Here is a 25,969-nt window from a genome sequence, read left to right on the forward strand (position 1 = left end):
CCAATGCACGCGCCAGTGTTCGCGGCAAGTGTCATGACAACCCTCCCCACCAATCACTTCACACACAGCGTCGTCCTGTCCAATCAGAAAACGCCTTGTTAGGATGAGGGCGGATACTGAAAAATACGAATTTGTGTGGCTTATTTCTTCTACAATGGCTAACACCGAAAGTTTTGTTCAGTTAGAAGTACAAATACATATTTGTATGCTTCCATATCGACAGTAAGACACAATTAATATTTCATACAAAACGTAGACGTTGTTGGTCCAGTCGTTTGGTGGCCTTTTATGCAAAAACAACGATAATGTTTAAAGCTAACTAGCTAGCCACCTGTTGATACAACAAACATCTTTGTTTACATTTAGCGAGCGTACCTCTGCTAGCTAGTGTGCGTTGCTTTACCCTAAGCACATATTTTAATAACATAGCTTCACGTTGATAAGTTAGTTGTTAGTTTTCTGTACCTTTCCAAGCATTAACACCAGTTTGAAATGTTGCTGGATTTACTTAAAGCTAACGTCAGCAAGTCGAGACAGTTGTTGTCGAGCTGAAGTTAACATGTACTCATCATTAGTCTAATGTTTGAGAACGAGGAGGTTTTAACAGAAGATGTGGTCAGTCTGAGGAATCTGCTTCGATTGACGGACGTCAGCCTGCAAAGTGTGAGACAGAAACTGAGGTGAGCTGTATGACATGCTGTAACACATGCTGCTGATAGCAAGAACTCCACTGCAGAGTTAAGTAAAGGCCAGATTCCTTCCTCACTGACTTTTTTTTCTATGTAACCCTCTACAGTCAGTCAGAAGGACATGATGACAAGGTTGAGTCTGAGCAGAAGAGTTCTGATCACCTGACCTTGCAAGACCTGCAGATACCTGATGGTCTTTCTCAGTCAGGCTGTGTTTATCAGGAGAGACGTGCTGTTGCTGGTAGTTTAAGCTCATCGTCCTCCAGCTCTAGGGTGAGAAGCAAGATTGTTCGTCTTCTTAGGTGAAAAATTTGACAGATATTCTATGCATCATTTTGTCTCGTGCTGCTTGTCGCTATCTGTGCATGTGTAGTGAATTAAGTTGTGTGTCATCAGATTAATTGTTAATGTTTTTAAATATGTTACTTACTTAAGAGGCAAGAGAGGAGGTGATATTTTTATTGCCTCCATGGACAGTATTAAAAGATGTACATGAAGGAAAAGGAAATCAGATTTATCAAAGATGTACTTTACAGTAAACTGTAATTGTAATGTTGAAAACCTTTATGCAAGATGCTTGGTTCTTAACAGCCAGGGTAACATCATAACTAAAATGTATACAGTAGAATTCACATGCCTGTCATCCATACCTTTGTTCGACCTTCTTGTTCAGTCTTCCTCAGTCACAGCCAGGCCGATAGTGATGGAGTCTGTTAATTTGAAGAAGAAGGCCGGCTGTGTGCGTCAGGAGAATGCCTGCGTGTCCATGCAGGATGGGCAGATCATCAGTGATGCTATGCAGTATGACCTGGCCACCTTCACATCGCAGGTGAGAGAGAGTCACTCCTAAGAAGATGATTTATGTGCATGAATGTGCTATAATAATGATATCTGGTGCTTTAATTGTTTGTGCTACATATATAGTGGGTGAAGTCTTTGTAAATGTCAAGCCACAACAATAAAACGCTAAGGAACATTAAAAACGGAAACTTTATGTAATGCATATGCTTTGTTTTCATTTTCAGATTGGCGTCAGAGGCTCCAGGCCTGGTATTAAAAACAATGTGGCAGTCATGAGTCAACAGATTCGTCGCCTTCAGGCAGAGCTGGATACTCAAGCGGAAGAACTAAAGTAACCTCATGACCTCTTAACTTATACTTCTGCAGATGTTGCTGGTTACATTGTGATGTGGAAACTTTGTGAACATTTGTATATACTTTAGGTACTGAATTGGCATAAGGATTATGCAATCTCATTCATACAATGACAGATCATTTGCTGCTATTTCTCTTGTCTGTACTCCTAATGGGCAAGGATTGATTTTTGCTAATATTGATTTGCCTTTTATCCTTTTCCTCCAAACTTTCATACTAGCATCTAGTTAAATCTAATATTTTAATATGCTAACAACCGGTCCCTGTCTGTCTTTACCAGGGCAGCAGAGCTGAGGGCAGAGTGTAGCCAGGATGCAGCAGCTCACAGTGACATTGTGCTGGCGACTCTCACTGAGGATATGAGTGCACTCAGAGAAGAGCTGGACACCAAGGCAGCACTCTGCAAACGGTACCTTAAAGTTCTTCTCACACTTTGGGTAACAGCATGAACACCACCAAAAATTCATCCACTATGTTTTTGCTTATAATTGCATTTGTTACCCATCATATTTTAACATTTTTGATTGAAATAAATAGAGAATTCAGAACATGAGCAGATATCCCATGTGGAATTTACTCTCGCAACACGATTGCATTGTTTTGAAACTCGTGTTCCACCTCATTCCTTACAGGGCGGAGCAGCAAAGGAATCAAGCTCTTCAAAATGCAGAGAAACTTAAGGAAGCCTTCAAAGATTATAAGGCAACCATATCCATTAAACTTAAAAGGGTAAATTCACTTAATTCGAATAATTTCATTATTTCATTTTCACCCTTTATTTTAAACAGACAAGCATATATTCTTGATAAATCATTTTAAAATGCATGTTAATATGTTCTCATTTGTATTTTTAAGGTGATGGAGAGTGAGAGCAAACTAAAAGAGAGTCTAGTCGAGTGTGACAGAGAAAAAGAAGAGTTAGAAATGAAGTGCACTTTGTTGGAGAGAGAAAAGGTTGAACAGAGCCAAACAGTGAGGTAGGCATCTGAAAGTGTGTCATTATATTGTTTCACAACAGCGTTTTTTTTTTTTTTTTTTTTTTAAATATTTGTATGTAGAGACAGAAATTAATTCAGATTTTTATCCCTGATCTTCCTCCACGTCTGCCAGCCAGCTGAGGGAGGAGGTGACGCAGTCCAAGTCTGCGGCTGCAGGTCTCCAATCTCAGCTGGAGGAGACTAAACAAAGGGCCTTACATCTGGAACAGCAGATCACAGAGCGGGGAGCAGAGGGCAGGGAGCTTGCCTCTGTACGTAAGGAGCTGGGAGAGCTGCGAACACTGACCCAGGGTCAGGAGCAGAGGATGGCCCAGAGCTACAGAGAGGCTCAGCAGAGCCGGGCAGAGCTGGACAGCCTGGAGGCCATTCTGGCCCTGCTGCATCTACGAGAGGTGGAGGGGAAAAGACACACTTACACTGTTGTTTTTGTTCCCATGTCACAAGTCTCAAACAATGTTTGGCCTAAGGGATTGTTGCGTCAACACTGAATTTGTTTGTCCAAGCCATATTTTGGTACCAGAGTGATTCACCAAAACATGCAGCCTTTTTTATCACCAATCTTGTTGTCATGTTATTATTTATTTTCAGGGTGCCGGCGGGCCGCTGTGCGTCAGGCCCTGCATGTTGCCCCCTGTGGACTTTTCAGGAACAGCACACTTACTAAGTCTAAAGCCAGGTATGCTTTTTTGTATACCTCTGAAGTTCCTACCTCTTGTGGAATTTAATTTGATTATTTTCTATACACTTGCTTTGTACCCATCTTTCTTTTCTTGGAGTGAAATTGATTTGAATTGAATTGAATGATTTAAATTGATTTTTAAAAATAAAACTTGAATAAGCGCTGCACTTCATATGTATGATAGCTGTTTCGATCTAAAGGTAACTTTTGTACCTGCCATTTGATACATTATTTAAATCTTAAAAGAACTTTGAATGTTGATTGCATGTAATGGGTATCGAATAATGACATGTGTGTTTGGTTGGTCTATAAATCTTAACTTTAACCATGCAATTTTGTCTGACACCTGGTACGAAGTCTCTCAGAAAAGTAATGATAAATAATTGAATAAACTCATATTTTTATCTGTGTTGTTGGTAGCTGCTACTGCCATGCAATAAGTTTGACCAATAACAAAATGAAAATATGGAGAGGAGTCTTCTTTTCCTAGTCCTAGTCCTAGTCCCAGTCTGCAGTATGGAACCAGAGAATATGACAAATATTATTTTCTTTTATACACTAAGGTTTTCTTCATATGAGTCACAACTGACCAGTAACATGAGTTTCCCTGTCTCCCAAACCAAACAGGGCTTTACCTTTAACTTCCTCCCTACTGGGGTTCTAGGGAAATTTTGATTGACTAATCATTCTTGGTTTGGCAAAAAGTAATCTATCAACCCTGTCTTTGGAACGTACACAAGAAACATCTGGTCACTCTGACCTGTTACTGGAAAACAGCCTGATTGGTGCTAGGCCGTACTCAATATCCCCTTTTGCACAATATCGAAGCCTGTCTAGGACATGTAATAAGAATGTGTGTGTAGTTTTATATAATAAGAATACACATGTATTACACCGTGACCTGTAATTGATAATGAGTCCATAATATAGGCTAAATTAACCGCCACGCTGCTCCGAAGAAAACTGAAACCATCTGGTTGTCTTTGCAATAATACAACTTAGAAAAATTGCTAGAAAATAAAATAGAAAATAGCATGAGATGTCAGGCACCAAATATGTAATCTCGAATGTATGATCTAAGTATGTATAATCCCTTATTCAACCATCACTAAATCCTCACAGGTGAAGGCTACCAGCAGCTGCTGCGCGTGATGCAGTCGTTGCAGGCTGAGCGGACCAAACAGAACAACCTGGCCGAGCGGCTTCAGGAGCGTCTAAGTAGAGCCCAGGAGGAGATCTCCTCTCTGCAAAGCTCCATGGCTCAGAGGGCGTCCCACTACCAGAGCCTCCACACGGAGCTGCTGGACAAAGTCAGCCGAGCCACTGACACAGAGAAAGAGGTCATTTACCTGATCTTCTCCTCTGTCCCTTTTCTTATTTTCTTTCTTTCTTTGTCATTTTTGCGCATAACCTGATGTTCTGCTTTTAGTAGATTAACATTTGTTCTTTCCATCTTTGATTGTCTTACTGTTGGGAGCAAGCTGATCAAATGAATATCACAATTCAGCATTGACATTTTTTTGGTCGAACTTGTGTTTCTCAGCCATCAAAAGTATAGATATACTTTACTTCATACATTTTTTTTGCAGTACAAATTATATTTTACAATTCTTGTGAGATTATTGAATTCACAGTATTTTTTTTCTATATTTTTATCTCTGTTTCCCTTCAGTTGAAAAGAAAAAGTGCACGTGTGGCTTCGCTGGAGAAACAGTTACAGGAGAAAACCTCAGCCTACAGCCAGGCTGCACTGACCAACACCGAGCTTGAGAAACAGCTACTGGTACAGCACAGTGACACTTTCAGTTCTACATATCTTCCATGTTTTGTTTTTTTTCTCAGATGACATCAACAAGCCACTGACAAGAATAGCTATGACTTTAGGTCATGATCCACAGCTCTTTCTGACATCCTTACACAGTCCTTTTAATTTTTTGTTTTGCTTCTAATTACAGGAGAAAACCAGCACTGTTCAGCATTACCAGTCACTCATGACCAAAAAGCAAAGAGAGTACCAGCAGTCTTTGGAGAAGTGTAAAAATTCTCGATCTCAACAGTTTACGGAGCAACAGCACAGAATTGACTTGGTGATCTACAACTTTGTCTCGTTAACTTTCCTATTCACTGAACCTCCACAGCAGAGCGTTGTGTCTAAACCTTTCTGCTTTAATTGATTTTAATTTTAGTCAATCTTTTGTTCATCAGATTAGAAGTAATTAATTCTCCTTTAAGATTAAAGTTGCTCTAAGAAGTTGTAGAGCCAACTGGAGAGTCATACTAGAAACCCCTGCTGTGACATCACAGTAACATTACCTGTAATAATTTGATGATAAGTAACTGTATTTCCTTGCCTCTGCAGCTGCAGTCGTCTGTGGAGGAGGCTCAGTCCCGGGTGTTTGAGATGGAGCAGGAGCTGAGCTCACTCCAGAGGGAGCGAGATGAGGCCCAGAAAGCAGCACTTCTGCTGCAGAGCTCTGTGGACCAACTCACACAGGTCAGTAAACGTCTTATGGTGTGGAGTAGGTACCAATCCAGTCCTAAAGTATAGCAATTCTAATGCAAACCAGGGATATGCTAATGGTTTTCATTTTGATTAACTTTCAGCAGAGGCAGGTTGAAGTCAGACGCAATGAGGAATTGCTGCAGAGTTTCAAAGAGCAGGCGGCTCAGTCTGCCACCAAGGTTTGTACAAAGACCAGTATCCTGTTGCACCAACTGTGTCAAATTTAGCATCATTATAATAAAAATGTGTTGATGTGGTTTATGCATGACTTAAATAAACTGAGTTGCACCATGGAGACGAGTTACAACATAACTCCAGGAGGAATTAAATAATTACACATGCCTGTAGGGTGTAAATCATAAAATGTCGCACAATTGTGCTCTCTAATAGTAAAACGGAGTTTTCCGCCACACAGCATATTTTTTTAAATTAACTAGATTTCCATATCAATCCAGTTTACTTCGTTGTGCTACATTGCCAGCCACAAAGCCAATGCACACGGCAACCATTAGGGTGGAACTCAATCTTGTATTGGCCTTATTTATGGCTGCACATCCAAACAAGTTGGGTAACGCTGTAAGTAAATGTGGAGCAACCAGTTTTAGTAGCTGATTTGGTTAAAAACTCACCAACAGTTACAAAGCCTCTTGTGTTGACTGTACACCTTAATGAAGGAGATAATTTAAACGTAGCCGGTGTAACCCAGTACTCAAATCACCAACATTTAACAAACAGAATTCATGATTTACACCATAACATGGCTTCTGTTTGTGCTTCAGGTGGGTGAACTCCAGTCATCTCTGTCAGCTTGCAGAGAGGAGCTCAACTTGTCCCTGCAGCAGATGGAGGAGGCAAAGAAGAACTATGAGAGTGAGCTCCAGAAAAGCAATGAAAAGGTACAGTGTTACAGGCAATGAGACTGTCTCCATTTGCAAGATCATTTTTACACACTTTTATCTTATGGAAAGCCCACCTCTCAGGCTTATCTTGTTCCTCCTCAGGTGTCCTCTTTGCAGGAGAAGCTCCACAGCACCACCCTGGTGTGTCAGAGCTCCAGCGAGCAGAACCTGCAGCTGCAGCTTTCTCTCCAGCAGCAGCAGACCATGCTGACTGAGAGCACCGCTCACATCTCTGAACTGGAGGAAAATCAGAGCCAGCTACAGACTCAGGTGAGTTAGAGACAGTTAAAAACCCTCTCAAACATGAGGCTAACAGGACAGTGTACTTTAAATCCGTACAATATATCACCAAGGAGTATTTTTGAGTAATCCAACAGGAATCCATTGTTTGTGAAGCTTTGTTAACCAGATTGGTAACTACAGCAGATTTTGTTGCTGAAACAAATTGATAGACAACAATAGATAATAATAATAAAAATGAATTATCATTAAGGACTCTAGGATAATAAGGCCATAAAACGTTTTTAATTTGAAGCCCAAATAATTTCTACTTGTAGTGTGTTTCAGTGGTGCATGCAGAACGGAAAGATATTTTCAGCTAATCACTTACCACAAACTAAAATGCTTTGGGATGAGCTTGAGGTCCTGGGGACGTTTTTGTTTGATTTGAAGAGTGTGTGAGTCTTCTCTGTTCAAACAGTAGCATCAATAGTTCTCTCTGTTCTGTTGATCACACAGTTTAACATCAGCAGCAGTAAAACACTCTCCCTTGGATGATCGTAGTTATATTAGGTCTGCCATTTCATACAGTGTTTGTATGGGTTTGAGTCCAGAATGAGGTTCAGCAGGGTCGGTTATTGACTCCAACGCTGGATACGTGCCTTTTTATTTGGTAACAATATGGTCAGACTGAGTGATCAGTACAGTGAGGTTTACCAGGTTTATGTGGCAATAACAACATTTTCATGAAATAATTTTAGGATTGCCTGATAATGAAGATGGTATCTCAGAAAACAATAAAATTTAATGGAACACACTACAAGGAGTTACTGACTGGTTATGAAACACTCTAACTTTAAACACTTTAGACTTGACCCCTTTTGTGAGAAGATAAGCTATTAATACTGTATAAAGTTTTTCTTAATGCCTGCCGCTGGATCCGATTCACCACAAAATGTACACATAATGGTGATATTGGTAAATTTAATTTTTAAAATAGCATTAAAAATATGTTGAGTCTTTCTTCACTCCCTTTCAAAAAAACTGCCAGCCAAACGAAAATCTGGAGGTGGTGGTCCTCATTCCAATTCCAAAACAATTATTTTGATAAAGGTAAAATGTGGGACAAAAAGGCATTCTAATATATAATAAGTATACAGTTTGTCCCCCAGATAGTAGAAAACATGTTTGCGTGCTACAAACCCCAACAAATGGCATCATGATTTTTATAGCTTTTGAATGAAAATAAAAATTGTGACATAAAAAATAACCACCCCCATTTATCATGAGACACATCGCAATCACAATATCTGTCAAAATAATCGCAATATGATCTTCTTTACTGTATCATGCAGCCCTAGTCAAAACTCATCCTATCCTGTGATGGAAGTTTGGTATTTTTTAAAACAATTTCCACATTTTATTCTGCCATGATGAATTCAGAAAATGTAAAAAGTGAGAAGTGGGGCCCCTGAATAGCTTCTTATTAGCAAAGATTGAACATATTTATTGAAGCTTTAAAGCAGCGCTATGTAGTTTTGGGGAAGAATTTTGATCAGAAGATAAAGATCATGACTGAATAAACAAACTAAACAAACTGACCTTAGAGTACAACACAGTTTCGTACTGTTTTACATTGTTTATATTTGGTGAAACCTGACACCTCTCTAGCTTCAAACAGTGTGTTACGAACATATTTTCCCCTTAGAACATCTTTTTTATTAAGTAATGGAAGTTTTTAAAAACAATTATACATTTTTCTGTTTTTGTATTATTACCTCATTAATATTGGAGATATTAAAATTCTGAGTTTGAATTTTTTTCTCCGAAACTACACGGTGCCCCTTTTAAGATATATTACCAATTAATTCTTTAAAATTATGTAGTGTAAAAAAGCTCTTAAACACATATTAAAACCAAAACTGCTGATTATTATTGAACGCCTTCCCTTTAGCAAAATAAGCAGAAGATAAACTGTGGCTGTGCTCTTAATTTGCAGATATGCATACCAACAGAAACACCCCGCACATAACACAAACCTGTAGTAAATCTCCATCACAGCTGAAGGAAAGCAGCAGTTTTAACTTGTGATTTCATTTATATGTCAGCACATTGTAGCTGCTGCTTGTACATTCTGTCCCTCACAACAAACAGAGCACAAAGGTCTCCTTTGAACGAGCAGAGCAACACTTGGACAGTAGCATGGAGCATTTCTGTACACGCAGGTCTGATCAGATTGCCTGTAGGGATAGACTATCAAGAATCTGTTGTTGTTTTTTATAGTGAGATATTTGAATAGTAGGTCAGGTCTCCAGTTTTGTGCTATTGAACAGAAACATGTTTGCTTTAATTTATGAGTTGATAAAGATGTCAAGTCTATCCATAGGTGTCCAGTCTCGAGCAGCAGCTGGAACGAGCTCGGGCCTCTCTGCAGGATGAGGTCAGGAACAGAGAGCAGGAAGTCCAGGAGAAGGACAAGGACCTGCAGGAGCTGAACCAGCAGAACAAGCAACTCTCCGAGTCTGTCAGGTAAGAACACCTGTACACACAGAAACACTGTTACACTCCAAGGAACAAAGGACATCGGATATATAGGATCTTTTTTAAATTTCAGGAGTTGTCACATTTTTGGACCATCCATATTGAATTATCACTGTTTTGAGACATCAGTGCCACCAGAATCATTCAAAATTTAACGTTCAGGCCCAAACATTTAAAAATTACATTGACGGCTTCTCTATAGATTTCTTGTTGATGATAATGAAATATTTTCCTCAAACTTGTAGTCGCAATGGTAGTTTACCATCATTCACTGTAATAACCATTCAATGCAGCGTGTATGGGGCTTTTGTAATGGACTATTTCTAACACAACAGGTCCAGAACAATTTTCTCTTATTGGCCTGCAATGAGGGCTTTCAAACGCCTTATTAGTCTGTGACCCAGTCTTATGATTACACCACATCCCATTTGTCTGTAGGCATGAAGCAGCCCTCCCCTCCCGCCACACCCCCTACTACCCATGAATATGTGCTTTTATAAATGGGGCTCTTACTTGTTTCAGAGTGGGAGATGTCTAGAGTCATTTCATTCTGCCGAGCTGCAGTTATGACATTTTAAAATCTCCAAAGCAAAAGGCTCATTGGCTGTGTAAATGTGGCATCAAAAGACACATTCGCTACGCTAAGTTTAGCAGCTCTAACAGCTCTGGAGGGATCTCCTTGTTTCGAAGTCCATGATGGGAGCCGTGCTCACATTAAGGTGAGGAAATGGACATGTTGCGTGTGCACATCTGCACCCAGTCAAATGGTAAATAATGCAATTTGTACACTTCTTAAATCTTTTTTTTCTGCAACATGTCTTGGACATTGGTTCATTTAAGACTTTAAATCACTGTACAAATGTACTTATTGATCTAAGTCTTATGCTTATTTCTCCTTTGGCAGCAATCTCTCTTCAGAGATGACAAAGTATCGAGGGGAGCTGCTGTCAAAAGAGTCCGAGCTGCAGCGTCTGAAGAGAGACCTCGCTGCCAAGACTGCTCAGCTCAGCCGCATGGAGGAGAGCCTGCGACACCTGAAGAGCCAGCTCGACAGCAAGGCTGACTTAGGTAAGTCTCACAGTTACTGTTCTTTTTTGAAAAAAAAAACATTAAATCTGAATCTCTACATGCTCCTTCACTTGCTCTCTTTCTCCTCTCTGCCTCCAAGTGGTGGACCTGGAAGAGACGCTCCACCGCTGCGAGGCCGACAAGCTCAACTGTGTCCGGCGGGCCCAGATGCTGGAGGGACAGCTTCAGGCGGTGCGAGGAGAGTTGTCTGACACACTGGAGCAACTCCAGGAACTCAGAGATGTTCTGCAAAGAACCCAAACCACCTCAGACGAGCGGCAAGCCTCTGTGGAAAAACTGACTGTCCAACTTAGGTGAGGATACACCCTCATGTGAAATCTCCTTCTGCACAGGGACACCAGATGGAGAGATGACCAAGAGCTGTGGCTCAGATAAGGTCCTCTGCTGGATCGGACTCACTCAGCTATGCATTGCGCATATGTGTCACAAACACACAGACACACACACACACACACACTCACAGGGGTGGAGCCTGTTGATGTCTCAAATTTGTACTGTGTGTCTTCTTAATAATCTCGTGGCTAATCGTAGCTCTCAGATGAAATGCTGACATTGTGTACATTTTCACTATGGAAATCCTTTGCCGTTGTAAGAATATGAATTTCTGATTATGATATTTAAGAAATGTTCCTTATTTTTCAAGGTGAAACTTCTATTATGTTATTTGCTCTGATGATTTATCCATTCTCTGGTTTGTGATGTAATATTTTTACATTTAAAACATTGCACAGATAAAAACTTTGTATGTTTTGAATATGTTTTGAGCACAGTATGCAGCCATTGTACATCAAGCATCAAGCACTCAACTAGATGCACACTCATGACTGTTTGAATCACTTTCTCGTGCAAAACAAAGAACAAAACAGGATGCCACATGTCTCGGTTGATTCATTAGTCACTCCTTCAGTCCCAGTTAGATTTTCTTTGGTGTTATTGTCTTACGCAGCACAGTACATTTGCAGGGGCATGCAAATACTTGACCCCGAAACGCCCTTTTAAGGAAGAGAATAGCTATTTAACTAAATGTTGTCATGAGGTCTGTTTTACACAAAAAGGCACTGAAATTAGTTTTACATCCTTGGGCACATTCCAAGTACTCAAACCAAAGGTCAACCTAAAAATATTTTACAATGAACTCCTGTGGAAAGTCTTCAAACATGTTCCCTCTATTTAGCCCTGAGTTATATCTGTAGTTCAGAGGACAATCCAGGACTTGTTTCAAGTTAGTCTGTGTTTTATTTTTTGAAATTATTTATTAGATGGGTATCTGATAAAGTGTTCAATAAAAGTGTGTGCGTGTGTGTGTGCGCGTGTGATTGTGTGTGCGTGTGGCTTCACAGTGAGACCCAGAGGGAGTTGGAGGAGAGAACTCACGAGGTCTTAGACATGGACAGTGCACTGAAGGAGAGACAGGGGGAGCTCCAACAGAGAGCAAATCTGGTACAACACACAGACAAACACACACGCATCAGAATATTGCATTCAACAGAACAGAATAGGTTTTGCTGCTGTATCTAACTGCATTTTGGGCATTTTTCATTTTCCTTTGTCTTTCCCCTTTTCGTCCTCAGCTCGGCCAACTAGAAGTGGCCATCAGAGAGCACAAGCAGGAGATGGAGAGGAAGGTGGAGTCACTGCAGCAGCGCCTGGCAGACAGAGAGCGAGAGCTGAGAGACGCACAGAGCGAGCTCACAGACAGAAACATGAAGGTCAGGAGCAGTCACAGAGTAAGAGGCCTGAGCATGTGAGAGAAATGTTGCGTATGCCACCGTGAGTCGACGAGGACTCAATAGACATTTAAAGAGCAGCACGACATAATCAAGACGATTAAGTTCTGTCATAAATGTTTACATCCTTTAAGCTATCATTGCGCTGTCTGTTGAGTTGCGATATTTCTTATAATGATTTCTATAGAATCGTTATAAAATAGATACAATAATTAGAAAACCTTTAAGTTTTGAAAAATACATTTCAACACCTTCAATGACAAAGCCGTCCACAAGTAATGATGTGTTAATAATTTATTTAAGCAGAATTTTTTCAAACATAGTGTATTTAGATATTACCTCTGTCTTACTTCACCACACAAAACAAGAGAAGACATTTCTCCCACAAACCCATTATCCTCCATCTTTTACTCCATTCCCCATTGTCTACACTCGTTTATGACCTCATTGTCCAATCTACATAGAGTCGAACTCACAAACTTTTATACAGACATTCATGGAGCTTTTCACAAAACTGCTCGTATTAACTTTTCACAAGGGAGAGGAGAAGAGAGGTTTTTATGAATTGATTGACTCACTTTATCGGCAGTGATTGGTTGAAAGAAAATAACAAATTACATTTGAATGTAATTTGATTAGATTAAGATTCAAATTCATATATAATAATAATTCATTAAAAAAATAATTTATGTAAAAAAATAATTATGTGAAGTTAATTAAATTATTTGAATTTAAATTAATTCAAAATGTATTTTGGTTTTATAGTCTTTGTATTGTTGCATGAGTTAGCATGCTGAGCAGGTTGTCCTGTCCTGTCAAGGTCCAAAGCTCCTGTGCTTGTGGTGTAAACACCAAAAGTGCCCTTCTGCTCCACGATCCCACTCCAGAATTCTAGCTGCACAGCTAACTAGCTAATGATAACTAGCTAATGGCAGCAGAGGTTAGTGGTTAAGGCTTATTTGTAACCTATGCAAGTGGTCTACGCCATTCTTACAACTTATACATGTGTGGCGCACTGGCCACCTGGGTGCTGGGGGAGATCTGAGGAACATAAAATATAAATTTGAATCTGACTGAGTTTAGCCTGATTATTCAAAGAATGTATTCATGTTTGCACTCCTTATTTTGCCTTTATATTCTGTTGTGACTACTTACTTTAGAATAACATTTATCATTCTTACTACTTCAGTCTAATTGAAGTCATTAACTGCTTTCATATAGACATTTTTGAAAATTGTCTGTCAATTAACACACAAAAAATTGTGAGGCTACCAAAGAGATGTAATTTTTTTTTATTTACAGAATCAATAAAGAACTCAGACCCTGAAGTAAGATGTTTTATAATGTAGATCATCAAACTATATACTGATATATGAGCATGCTTGTGTGTGTTTGTGTTTTGCAATGTTAGGAATCGCAGGAGCTCGGCCAGCAGCTGCGTGTTTGTCAGCAGAAACTTCAGAATTCAATGCGAGAGCTCGATGAAATTCAGCATCGCTGTGAGTCTCTGACCAAAGAGCTGGACGCCACCAAGCTGCATGCCAAAGAGAGGGTAAGGTCAAAACACAATTCATTATTATTTAACATGAAACTTCAAACTCCTAAAAAGGTGTCATGGTTATGAAATACTATGACTTGGGTCTTGGCTTGTTGACACAGACATTTTTCTGCTGTACTACCATTAATCTGTCCTGGGGTGGGTTGTGTTTGTGTGCAGGAGGTCCGTCTGTGCGGTGTGGAGGAGGAGCTGGCGCTGAAGGAGGCACGCTGGCTGGAGCTGGAGGCCGGGCTGCAGAGTACGGTCGTCTCTTTAGAACAGGAGCTGGAGCTGGAGAGGGAGCAGCACAGCAAGGAGGTACAGTGGCTACTGAGGCTTCATGACTGCTGTCCCCTTCCTCCATGTGATGCATTCAATACATCTATTAATATAGAAACAACTTAACAAGTCAAGTAGGTTTGGATGTTCTTAAAGTAGATTGAAGTAATGCTGTAGTGCAGGTTTCAGTTGTTGGCTAAGTTTTCACAAAGATCAGTTTATGATCTCTGCGTACACTACAGGTCAGAAGTTTGGACACACCCTCTCATTTAATGGTTTTCTTTATTTTCATGACTATTTAGATTTGTAGATTCTCACTGAAGGCATCAAAACTATGAATGAACACACATGGAATTATGTAGTAAACAAAAAAAGTGTGAAATAACTCAAAACATGTTTTATATTTTAGATTCTTCAAATTAGCCACCCTTTGCTTTGATTACTGCCTTGCACACTCTTGGCATTCTCTCGATGAGCTTCATGAGGTAGTCACCTGAAATGGTTTTCCAACAGTCTTTAAGGAGTTCCCAGAGATACTGAGCACTTGTTGGCCCTTTTGCTTTCACTATGCGGTCCATCTCATCCCAAACCATCTGATTGGGTTTAGGTCAGGTGATTGTGGAGGCCAGGTCAAATGGCGCAGCACTCCATCACTCTCCTTCTTGGTCAAATAGCCTGTACACAGCCTGGAGGTGTGTTTGGGGTCATTGTCCTGTTGAAAAATAAATGATGGTCCAACTAAACGCAAACCGGATGGTATGGCATGTCGCTGCACGATGCTGTGGTAGACATGCTGGTTCAGTTTGCCTTCGATTTTGAATAAATGCCCAACAGTGTCACCAGTAAAGCAGCCCCACACCATCACACCTACTCCTCCATGCTTCACAGTGGCAACCCTGCATGTAGAGATCGTCCGTTCACTTTTTCTATGTCGCACAAAGACACGGAGGGTGAAAATATTGATCTCAAATTTGGACTCATCAGACAAAGACAGATGCCCTCAGTGAGAATCTAAAATGTAAATAGTCATGAAAATAAAGAGAAACCATTAAATGAGAAGGTGTGTCCAAACTTTTGACTGGTAGTGTACGTTGTAATTTGTGGGTTTTGGACCAGCTCTCATGGTCGTCACTGTTGTTCCCTCATTGCTCTGTGTCTGATTTCTTTTCCTCTTTTCAAAAAGTAGAAGAACACTGCATCAGTTCCCCTTTTTTTTTATAACTCCAGTCTCTCTTTTATTACAGCTTCACTCCCACACACAGCTGATAACTGCTGATACTTTTGATGGTGCTTCTTGTTTGTTTCCTTGTCCTGCTTTAACCTTTGTACTTACCTGATTACATCAAACAGAGGTGAAGCATATTGTCATAATCTTAAATCAAAACCCATCTTGTCTGTCTGTCTCCCCTCCCCAGCTGGAGTCCCTGCAGCAGACCCGAGGCCAGCTCCTCAAAGTCTCGGAGCAGATCTCCTCCACCATGCGCTCCTCCCAGGAGCAGCTTGCCACTAAACTTCAGCAGAGCCAGAGCCAGCTCGACGAGGCCAGGACCCAGCTGGATCAAACCAAGACTGAGCTGGATTGCGCCCGGAGCCAACTCGCTCACCTCCAAACACAGAGAGACCAGGCTCAGACCCAGCTCCTTCAGAGTAAAAGTCAACTTGAGCAAAGCAGGAGTCTGTGTGAGCAGACCAGAGCTCAGAACAATCTCCTGCACATCCAGCTGGAGCAGCTCAGCGCTCAGTTAAAACAAGCCAGAGTCCATACCGCCCAGCTCCAGACTCAGCTCCGGGCCTCGGAGAAATCCATGGAGACCTCAAACGAGTCCCTGCTCATCAAGGTAGACTTCTTTCCAAGTGTGACTGTATTGAAAATTAGATTTAAAAAGTGTATCGGTGGATTTCATTTGTGGTCTTGTCTCCCTGCAGGAGTCTGAGGTGACCCGTCTCCAGGCAAGGATCTCCAGTCTGGAGCGAGCTGCTGACCACCAGCATATTTACAATCACACACTCTCCCTCCCCGCTCTGCATCACTTCACACACTCCCCAGAGCGCTCCTCTTCTGTTCACTCCCTTCCTTCCTCCCCCAAAAACCCACAGGTAGCTGTCTCCTCTTCTAAACAGACACACTCCAATCAGCCTCTCTCCCTGACGCACACACAAACTCGTTCATCACCCCCTGCTCACACGTACCTCCAGCCCCCTCATCTGTTGAACCAAACTGAAAGCAACCGAACGTGTGATTGGCTGCAGAGCAGCAGTATCAACTCTTCCCTTGATCTCCCTCCGAGCCTGAAGGCCACATTGAGGGAGGCTTTGAGCAAGCAGCCTTGGGACTCGTCGTCCTCCTCCATCCCCTCTTTTCCGGACACAGTGGACCACAGCTGGCAGGGCCTCAGCGGCGTGGAGGCCACGACAACATCCGACCTCTCCTTCAACCCCCTTACGTACATGGTGGACGAGCAGGACGACAGAAAGCTCAACATGGAAGCTACCTCGATGCAGGACGGAGAGGGTGAGCAAGAGAGTGAGTCGAGGAGGGAGTCAGTGAGTACTCTGGTGGGTCAGGAGGAGGAGGTGGATATGAATTCACTCACGGGGATGCTGAGGTTTGTTAATCAGACACTAGCCATGCAGGAGGACCCTTCTCTGTGGAGCTCCACGGGGATATCAGAGACCAGACGCAGTCCCAGTCTGCAGGTAACAGCCACATCCCTCTCTGATACTATCCAGTTATTAGTCAGTTAATCAATTAACCTTTCAACAGGAGCTTGATCTGCAGCTATTTACAGTATAATCTGGTGCCTTAAAAAAGGCTACAAACATTCTGTCAACTTTTAAATGGACTTCAGATCGCAGTTCTTTAAACACATTTTTCATCAAATATGTTTATTGAGCTTTTTACATGTTAACATGCAAAAACAACAACAAGGCTCAGTACAACATTGGTCTGGACAGTCTATACACATTTACATTTCACATGCACCCGACCAGCACAATGAATAGGAAGCAGCCCGTCTTACCACCCTTCCCTGTAATAATAAAAAAGACAGATAAGATACTTAAATAGAATAACACAAATAAACCTTTAAACACATTTTTAACATTTTCATGAACTAGTTGAATCCAAATACAGAAGGTCCTGGCTCCAAATGATCAGCTTAGATTACTGATGACGTGAAGGAAGGTTTAACTGGAAGTCCTGAAACTGTGGTGACACAGTGAGCTACAAAGATCTAGACCTCAGAACATACTCAGTCGCGGCCGTGCAGTGACATCAGTGAGTGATGCAACTTGTACCTCATAAACAGTCTTTGGCAGAATATACACACCAGTGTTGCACCTTGTTCTGTGGCCACTGTAAAGTGTGTAGAAGAACAAGTTGAGCAAATTTATGTATGTACGTCAACTTTCTTTAGATTTTTTTTTTTTATATGATATTAAGAAAACTGAGGTGACAGCTTTTTTAAAAACAGAATATTGTGAATATCAGCTAACAGTATGAGCTAACAAGCTAAGGGCAGCGACATGGTGCAGTAGTCAGCAGTTACTGTGGTGATATGCTTGATCTCCCTATTTGTTTAGAGTATGAAATACACAGGTGTCCAATTCTTCCATATTGCACCTTTTAACACTGAAATACACAAGAAAACAGCCTCACAGCTGCCTTCACATTATGATTCAAATGTTGGCAAGACACTAATTGGTGCACAAAAATAATAACATTGTATTTTGTCCCAAATTAGCTTAGCAGAAAATCTTGTGTCCGTGTTGGAACCCCTTACTCATAGTGAAAGAGCAAGACAGTAGATGTAATGTTTTGATTAATATGGACACAGGTTGTAGCATTGGTGTGCCACTGATGTCTGTCTCCTTTTTTCCTTTTTCAGAGGGACATCAAGGAGACATGAAGTTGCGATGCTGAGGAGACATCAGAGAGGAGAAGAGCTGTTTACACTGATTCCATCCTCGTCTGTCAGTGTACATGCATAGTCCTGCATTCAGTAACATCCCTCATTAAGTCTGTCCATTTGGTACAGGTCAGGCTGTAAAACTTGTCTGAATGAAAAATGAATGACCACTTTAGACGGCACTACTTTCAAGTCTGTTAATGACCAGCTGTGAAGATGTTTGTAGCATTTCAGGTTGTGTTTTCCTGTAAACTGTTATTTATATATTTGTACACTATTTTATATAAGCCAAGTGAATAAAAGATGTTTTTTATAGGTTTCTCCTTTCCTTGCATACTTAGTGATTTGCTTGTCCACCACTGATTCTTAGTTACTCTCCCGAGACATGTGAAATCCTGCTCTCACTGACATTAGTTTGGATGTTCCCAGGCTGCTGTGGGGTCGTGTTACCAGAACAACTGGCAAATCTGGGTCCCTGAGAAGAATTCTTGGCTCGGGACTGTTCGTGCTGAATCTAATACAGACTCAAGCTGGTTAAATGGGATTTGGCACTCGCAATGTGGTTTACGTAACAGGAACATCAGAAATGTTTGGCCTCTGCAGAGTTTTTACTCACCAGATTAAGTGCTAGCATGAATATTTGTTAGAGCTAACAGAGATTCATAGATTGAAGGAAGCAAACCTGTTTGTTTGAGTTCTGCAGCCATGTCTTGTCTTCCATCACACTGATGGATCACCCAGGGAGAGAGCCAGACTAGCTCTTTCACCCTGTTTCCAGTCTTTGTACTAGGTTAAGCTAACAGACATAATGTTGCAGATCATATAACGTGTTTGCTGTATCAGGCAGATCGTCAACAGACTCATGGTTTAATGCTGTAAATATCACAGCTAGTGATTTCCTGTCTACATCCGGGGTTGGGGGCGGGGGGGCTTCTTATATTTACATTTCCTCACCACTGACCTCAGTAGTTAGAGTTTATGGGTGAGTGTCTGTGTGTTGCCATTGGTGACGGCAGTCATTTGAGTCGGCACACCAACCTGTTTGTCCTGCGCTCAGCGGGGGTGGGATGTCTAAAATGAACGGTTTCACGTGTTCATTCCCAGCTTCTGCGACTGATCGTTTTAGTGCGCCAACGTTTAAGTTTGGGGAGCATTTCTGCACGTCCGCTCTCCTTTTGTTACGCTCAGTTTTTGTATGTTAAGCAGTTTTTTGTTTTTTTTCTTCTTAAGAGGATGTGGTTTACTCAGTGGGCTATTGCGTGCGTTGTAGCTCTGCCCTGGTTCCTCCATGGAACTTCTTCTGTTAATCATGTCTCCCCAGCAGTCTGCACCGTATTGGCATATATGCAATTTTGTGCATAAAAACAGTAGTTCTCACTTTGGTGTGAGAAAGCGGCTCCTTGGATTTCACACCGTTTCTGTGTTGTAACCGACTTCTCCTCTGACTCAGCCGGCCTGGAGATGCGCTCACGTTTCTGAGGCCGATTTCTGCAAGTTAAAGAAAACATAGCTTGTTACAACAGGTATGTCTCAATTATGAGGTAAAGAGTCGAAAATGTAGGTCATATTTTCCATTTTGTATCTCATGATTTCGACTTTGCATCCGTAATTGCGAAATTGGCTTCTGTACACACACCTCGAGCCTGAGGCTTCGATCCAGGTGCACTCACAAACACACTTTGCAGGACACTGAAGATCACTGTACCACGAAAGAAATCACTTTAAAGTTTAAACTAATCGATAAAACGATGCATCTAACCGAACTCACATTTGATGGAGGTTTCCAGGAAGACTCTCAAAACATTAGACGGCAATACATCCATTATCACTGGCTATAGGCAAAACTCTAATACATTACACTACATACATACACAATACACTCACATTGGTGCACAGCATCTCAAAATATGATGTAGACATTCACAGCAACAGTTGAGCAAAAAGTGACAAAATGACTTCCTGTGTCCTAATCTGTAACTCCCCAGTGTACCCTGCAATATATTCAATTCAATTCATTTAGTGCAACTTGGCTCTCTAGCTGCTTAAAGCTCCACCACATTCACCAGCTGGGGGGCTTTACCAGAGCTCCTCCACTGAAATCAGCTGCCTGCTGTGACCTAAAACAACAATTTTAAAGCACTGATAGTAAAAACAAACCCAAAAAGTTGTGGGCCAGAGCTGAAGCTCACGGGGAAATGTTTTCACATTATCCTTTGACACATTGTTACTATGGATTATGGCTTCTTTTACAAAGTAGTTGAATATTTTTTATAAAATATTACCGGCACATAACTTCCTGTTCTATCATCCAGACCACTGGAGACACAGATGAGTCACATGAAATAGTGTCATACACAAACCCCCCTGCACTTAAAGCAGCACTACGAAGAACTCCAAGCAGTTCTCAAAAGAAAACAAGGTCCCCCAGAACACTGTCTGAAGCTATAAATGTGGCAGGGTCCGCCAAATATAAACAAATGAAGGATGGAATTGTGTTGTCCAATAAGGTCAGTCTAGAAAACAAAGATAGATCACTGAAAATAGTGCCCCTTTAATTTCTGTTTAAAGGTTAAATATACGAGATTTAACATTTTAATTATTAATTAGTTCTGTCTGGAAAGTTTTTTTTCCCCCAGTTTCCAGTCTGTGTGCTACACCATGATCAGGGGCTGTAGCAACAGCAAAAAACAGCAAACAGCAAAAAACATTAAAACACACATTTCCTAAAACGTTGGACCATTTGCTGTCAGTCAAACTTGAACTGCAGGACTTAAACTTTAAAATGGAGTATTTGAACTGGGTGTGTGTGTGTTTAGACTCCATCTTGAGTAAAGGATCTGATGACTTCTTCCAACACTGAAGACACCCGACTCTGCCTGTTGATTCAGAAGAGCTACCTGCATCATGTGGAGGAGTCTGAATGTCAAAGTCATTTGCATGGTTTGCTCAAACCACTAAGAACATCTGCAAGACAAGGAACTCGAGCTCGGCGCGTGTGCCAGGGTTTCTTTTCAGGTGGGTGATAACCACACGGTGCAGAGCCGCAGTGGTTAACGGGCCGTCTAGCAGAGTTAACCATAGCCAGCAGTGTGTGTGTGTGTGTGTGTTAGCTAGCAGTGTTTAACAAGTATACACTGTACCACCATACAATAAATGTAATGATCCTGTCATCAAAGCAACAAGATCCTTGTTTGCTCATTGTTGCATCAGGATGTTAGCTCAGCGCTGCTCTGCTGAGTAAATTCAACAGAGCAGCATCATATCGGGTTCACGTGTGATAGAGTTTGATTGCCCTGTTGTTCACCAGGCTCCATCTTAGGCTTCCTTCACCATGTCACCTATTTTTGATTTGAAATTACTATCTGTCTTTGTCAGGGTTCTCTATCCTGGGGGTCAGACTGGCGGACAGTACAGGTTATCTGTGCTCAGCTTCCTCCAAAACACTTAAAGGGGACAAATGCCTTTCTATTGCAGTCACCGAGGAGCTGTGCAATTCTTATCTGACCGCCCACACACCCAGCAGAGCTCCTGATAATTTTGACATGGGCTCCCTGGAAAACAAATCTATACGCCTGTGCTTGACTTTTCACGCTACCAGCAGTGTTGACCCAGCTGTGCATAAACAGCCCCCCCCCCCCCATCTTACTGGCAGTCGTGTGAGATCAGATTAAAGATTCATGATTCTCCACAGTCCGGACGCCAGCTCATCCTCACGAGGTGAAGCAGAGATCTGCAGCGGCGTCCGAAGCCCAAACCGTTTACACTGTCTTTCACTGGAGTCGAGGAGTCGGCCCGGTGTCGACATTGATGTAAGGGTCGTCGCTATCTCCTGCCACAGCACAACGAGGCAATCACCCAGCTGCAGCTCGCTGGTTTTGACCTTTCGCTGTAAAACTGAGCCTCGCCACACAAAGAGTGGGAGAGTGTATCCTGGTTACCATTTTTTATGACAGCACAGGGTTTAGAAACAATTATTTCTGTGCCTGGAGAAGGTTCGTTTTGTTTGACTGACACTTGTTGGGCTCATGGGTCAGCCGACCCCCAACAGTGACTGCTCAGCGTCATGTGTGACTTTGCTGGTCCTCCGTTTCCAAACATCTTCCTGTCTGTAACAAGTAGCAAGATAACAGAGAGGGAGGGCAAACAACAACAACAATCCAACAACAATCCGGTTCAATTGTTTGAATTGTTTTTACTTCAACAAAACCTGATGAGTTTCAGTACTGATGCCAAACTTTGAGTTGAAATAAAAGTTAAAAGAAAAAAAAATCATGAACACAACTAGAAGAAAACCCTCAGTGTTGAATTTAATCTAAAAACAAGCAATCATTCAAAAACCCTTTGTAATTAAAACACCTAACAAATGGAAGACTTTTATTTTTGAATGAAAATTGCAGCGCATTCAGCAGCTGGTAGCTTCTTCAAATTTGGAAACGTTTTTGTTTTATAACTTGCTGAAAACAAATATTACCTGTGACAGAAACACATTCGTCAACCTTAGAGAGGAACGTGTGGGATTTAGTTGAACCGCAGCAGTCGCTACCCACGGCACCGCTAGGGTTGGAGGGTAACTAACGCATGGGGAGAGAAAATGTAAACTATTTTTATGCCACCCTGTGTTGCATAATGACAATTAAATCACCTTGAAAGCTCAGTTGTAGCATAAAGACTGTGAGGGAACACTACCTACTACAAGTCCCCCAGGGAGGGCAGATCGGCTCCGAGTTGTCGCAGGAAGTACCACATCTGCTGGGCCCTTTTCTGGGTGGTATCTATGTGGGAGGACCACCTCAGGTCCTTGGAGTTTGTAGTTCCAAGAAACACTATCAAGCAATCACACAAACACAATTAAAGAAACAAGATAACGTGGCATATATCTTGTTTCTTAAATGGTTCTGTTTTACTGAGATTTCACAGCGGTAGGGCAGTAACTTTCTGAATTCTGCTCATCACGACTTTGGACGGAGTCAAGCTAGCTGCTTCCCCCTTTAGTCCAGTCTTTATGCTAAGCTATAAGCTGACTCCACCTACACGTGGAACAGATCCACATGAGGCTATGAGATATCGATCTTCTCATCTAACTGCTGGGGGTAAATATGACAAGATGTATCTTTTAGTTCATTATAAGCGCACAAACACACTGGAGTGAGGCAGAAAAACCCAAACACAACATGTCGATTCATCATTTAAGTCTTACTTTAAATCCTGATAACTGGCTGTGAAAGTTGGGGAGCATTTCTGCTTCATTTGCCTCGGTGAACACGCGTCTCTTCTCGCTGTAAGCCTCCGACTATAAGAGTCTAATCCATTTTGGCTTGGTCGCATTGTCTCTGAGGATGTGCGTCAGTCAGCTGTCGTGTGGCACAATGGGGCTCCTGCAGCCGGCCGTTCGGCCAGCATGTCACATCCTGGTCGATGATGAGACTCACCGACCCTCAGTCTGGCACCCATGCTGCACCACTGCTCACACATAAACAGCTGAGTTCAGAGTGATGATGTGTGGCCCTCACACACATGTGAGAGTAAAGCAACAAAATTAGACCTGTGTTTTATGAAAATAAGCTTATTGACATGCACCAGTAGATAAAAAAAGGGAACTGGTGTCAAAACTGACCGCGAGTTTGAAGAGTCAACACTGAGCTTGTAGAGTCGATAGTAAGCAGCAGCAGTGGCGTAGATCCTTCCTTTTTTCACAGATCAGCTCATTCAAATCATATATAGGATGACACACATGAACACACAGATCAGAGAGATGTCACATGTTTTTGGCAGTGATGTGTGGTCACATGCTGCTAACACTGAGCTGCTCCAGCGTTCTCTTCACACTGACTCTTCATAAAGGCCGATGATCGTTTCAGTGAGGTTCTATCTTTTTTTAATTTTTTTTTTTTTACAGCTGTTTTGCAATACTACCATGATGCAACGACAATGTTTTATCATCCCAACCCACTTCCTTTCAAACTTAATGTAAGCCCTTAAACAGCGTCTGCATCAACATTCTGCTGAACTGTGCCGGCACCTAGTTCACCGCATCTGTCAAAGCACAAGTGGACCGCTGTAATTCTGAAATCCAACAGAGAGGAAGAGCTTTTCCCAACTGGGCCCAATTTTCATGACGGTGTCCTGACATCAACTGAATCTAATCTGAAGTTGCAAATCATCTGCGGACCAAACTGGCCCCTGTTTATTTGGAAAATCTAATTACATATATATAAAAAAATGGATTTCTGTGGAGTTCATTTAATTATGAGCTGTAGCAGTAAGTAGAGGCTCTATGTTCAAGTTTCCACCTGGGAAATGCTTCATATTAAGCTCTTTGTAAGTCATTATAAGATGCTTATTAACACTATGATGTGCAAAAGGAAAATTTAACCCAGTTCAGTGAAAATTCACAGCACAGCACTCACCCCCCCTACTGATGATTAACACTGATATCCTCACTGTTGCTGCGATGCTAAAAGCTGTTGCATGCACCCTGTCTGAATTGGTGCACGAGCTCGGCTGCACATCGAGGGTGCTGATAACGTCTTATCAATCTTTTCATTGTGTTTGGGATCTCTGGGCTTCTGGAGACTTGCGTGTTTCTTTTTTCAGTTGTTTTTCTACGTCGTAAAACCAGGCCCCATCTGCTGCAGCGCTGTTTTGCTTACGAAGCTCCATACATGAGTACGAAACTTCACATGACCTCCTATCAGTATGGTGGCGACGGCTGTAGATAATGAGATCCTCTCACACATCATAGTGCTAATAAGCATCTTATAATGACTTGCAAGGAGCTTAATATGAAGCATTTCCCTGGCGGAAACTTGAACATAGAGCCTGTGCTTATTGCCGCAGCTCATAATTAAATGAACTCTGCAGAAATCCTGTTTTTTTTTTTTTTTATAATCACATTTTCCAACTAAACAGGGGCCGGTTTGGTCCGCAGATGATTTGCAACCTCAGATAAGTTTCAGTTGAAGTCGGGATGCCTTCATGAAAATTGGGCCCAGTTGGGAAAAGCTCTTCCTCTCTGTTGGATTTCAGAATAACAGCGGTCCACTTCTGCTTTAATTGATGCAATGAACTACGTGCCGGCACAGTTCAGGAGAAAGAAGAACAGTTTCTCATGATGTTGTTGCAGACGCTGATTACGGTTTCTTTAAAGTTTGAAAGGAAGTGGGCTGGGGTGACAAACTGTGGCAAGATGTCGTTGCATCACGGTAGTTTTCCAAAACAGCTGTAAAAATAACTTGTCATTAATGTTAAAATAAACTGATTGGACTTGTTGAGTTTGACTGACCTTTCCCTTTTGTGCCATTGTTAAGTGTTTACAAAGATGTGTTGGTGCTTTATTAGAATCAACACATAAATTATCATGTTATAAGAACAGTTAACTATAATAAAGAGTAAATCGAGGCTGGGTGTGGCCTGTGTGTGAATGTGTTCAGGTTGGAACTTGGATTTGCAACTCAGCAGGTTCTGTGCAGTGGCAACGAGGGGCAGAGCTGTAGGAAATAATGTGTTTGGTGTGTGTGTAATGAGACAGTACTCGTCCAAGTTAATGTTGTCCATCCTCTCTTAGTGGTAGTTGTCATGTTTACTGTACGCAGAGATGCTTTTGAAAGCAGGAGAGGGTTTGAGGGAGACTTTTTATCACTTTTTTTATTATGCTTTTTATAATTTTATTTTGGTTTACTACTAGAATATTTTTACATGCTTCAATGCTCAAAAAAACACATCAGTTTCTGCACCATGCTCCCCCTC

General features: G+C 41.6%; 1 protein-coding gene and 1 long non-coding RNA gene across 4 annotated transcripts; one reads left to right on the plus strand and one right to left on the minus strand.

Moving 5' to 3' along the window:
- The first annotated feature begins 105 nt into the window (after window positions 1–105).
- On the plus strand, window positions 106–18,536 carry ccdc18 (coiled-coil domain containing 18). 3 transcript variants are annotated; one of them, XM_037082663.1, is made up of 27 exons: window positions 106–222; window positions 576–680; window positions 797–962; window positions 1,363–1,518; window positions 1,715–1,821; window positions 2,125–2,253; window positions 2,477–2,573; window positions 2,700–2,821; window positions 2,955–3,234; window positions 3,431–3,518; window positions 4,644–4,861; window positions 5,194–5,304; window positions 5,477–5,608; window positions 5,881–6,015; window positions 6,126–6,203; window positions 6,804–6,920; window positions 7,026–7,193; window positions 9,529–9,671; window positions 10,588–10,751; window positions 10,852–11,065; window positions 12,113–12,212; window positions 12,344–12,499; window positions 13,911–14,051; window positions 14,217–14,354; window positions 15,731–16,153; window positions 16,242–17,012; window positions 18,203–18,536. In XM_037082663.1, the coding sequence occupies exons 1-27, from the start codon at window positions 155–157 to the stop codon at window positions 18,221–18,223; spliced, it is 4,548 nt and encodes a 1,515-aa protein (XP_036938558.1). In that variant the 5' UTR covers window positions 106–154; the 3' UTR covers window positions 18,224–18,536. The 3 variants fall into 3 exon arrangements, with proteins under 3 accessions (XP_036938558.1, XP_036938560.1, XP_036938559.1); XM_037082665.1 differs by having other exon boundaries at window positions 12,344–12,481; XM_037082664.1 differs by having other exon boundaries at window positions 6,129–6,203.
- A 148-nt stretch (window positions 18,537–18,684) lies between these two features.
- Window positions 18,685–23,779, minus strand: LOC119010511. Its single transcript, XR_005071985.1, has 3 exons — window positions 23,421–23,779; window positions 22,910–23,046; window positions 18,685–19,711 (listed from the first exon to the last, which is right to left on the minus strand). It is a non-coding gene; the product is annotated as an uncharacterized LOC119010511 (long non-coding RNA).
- Window positions 23,780–25,969: the final 2,190 nt, after the last annotated feature.

The sequence above is a fragment of the Acanthopagrus latus genome, chromosome 21 (genome assembly GCF_904848185.1).
Source record: "Acanthopagrus latus isolate v.2019 chromosome 21, fAcaLat1.1, whole genome shotgun sequence".
Taxonomy (NCBI): Eukaryota; Metazoa; Chordata; class Actinopteri; order Spariformes; family Sparidae; genus Acanthopagrus; species Acanthopagrus latus.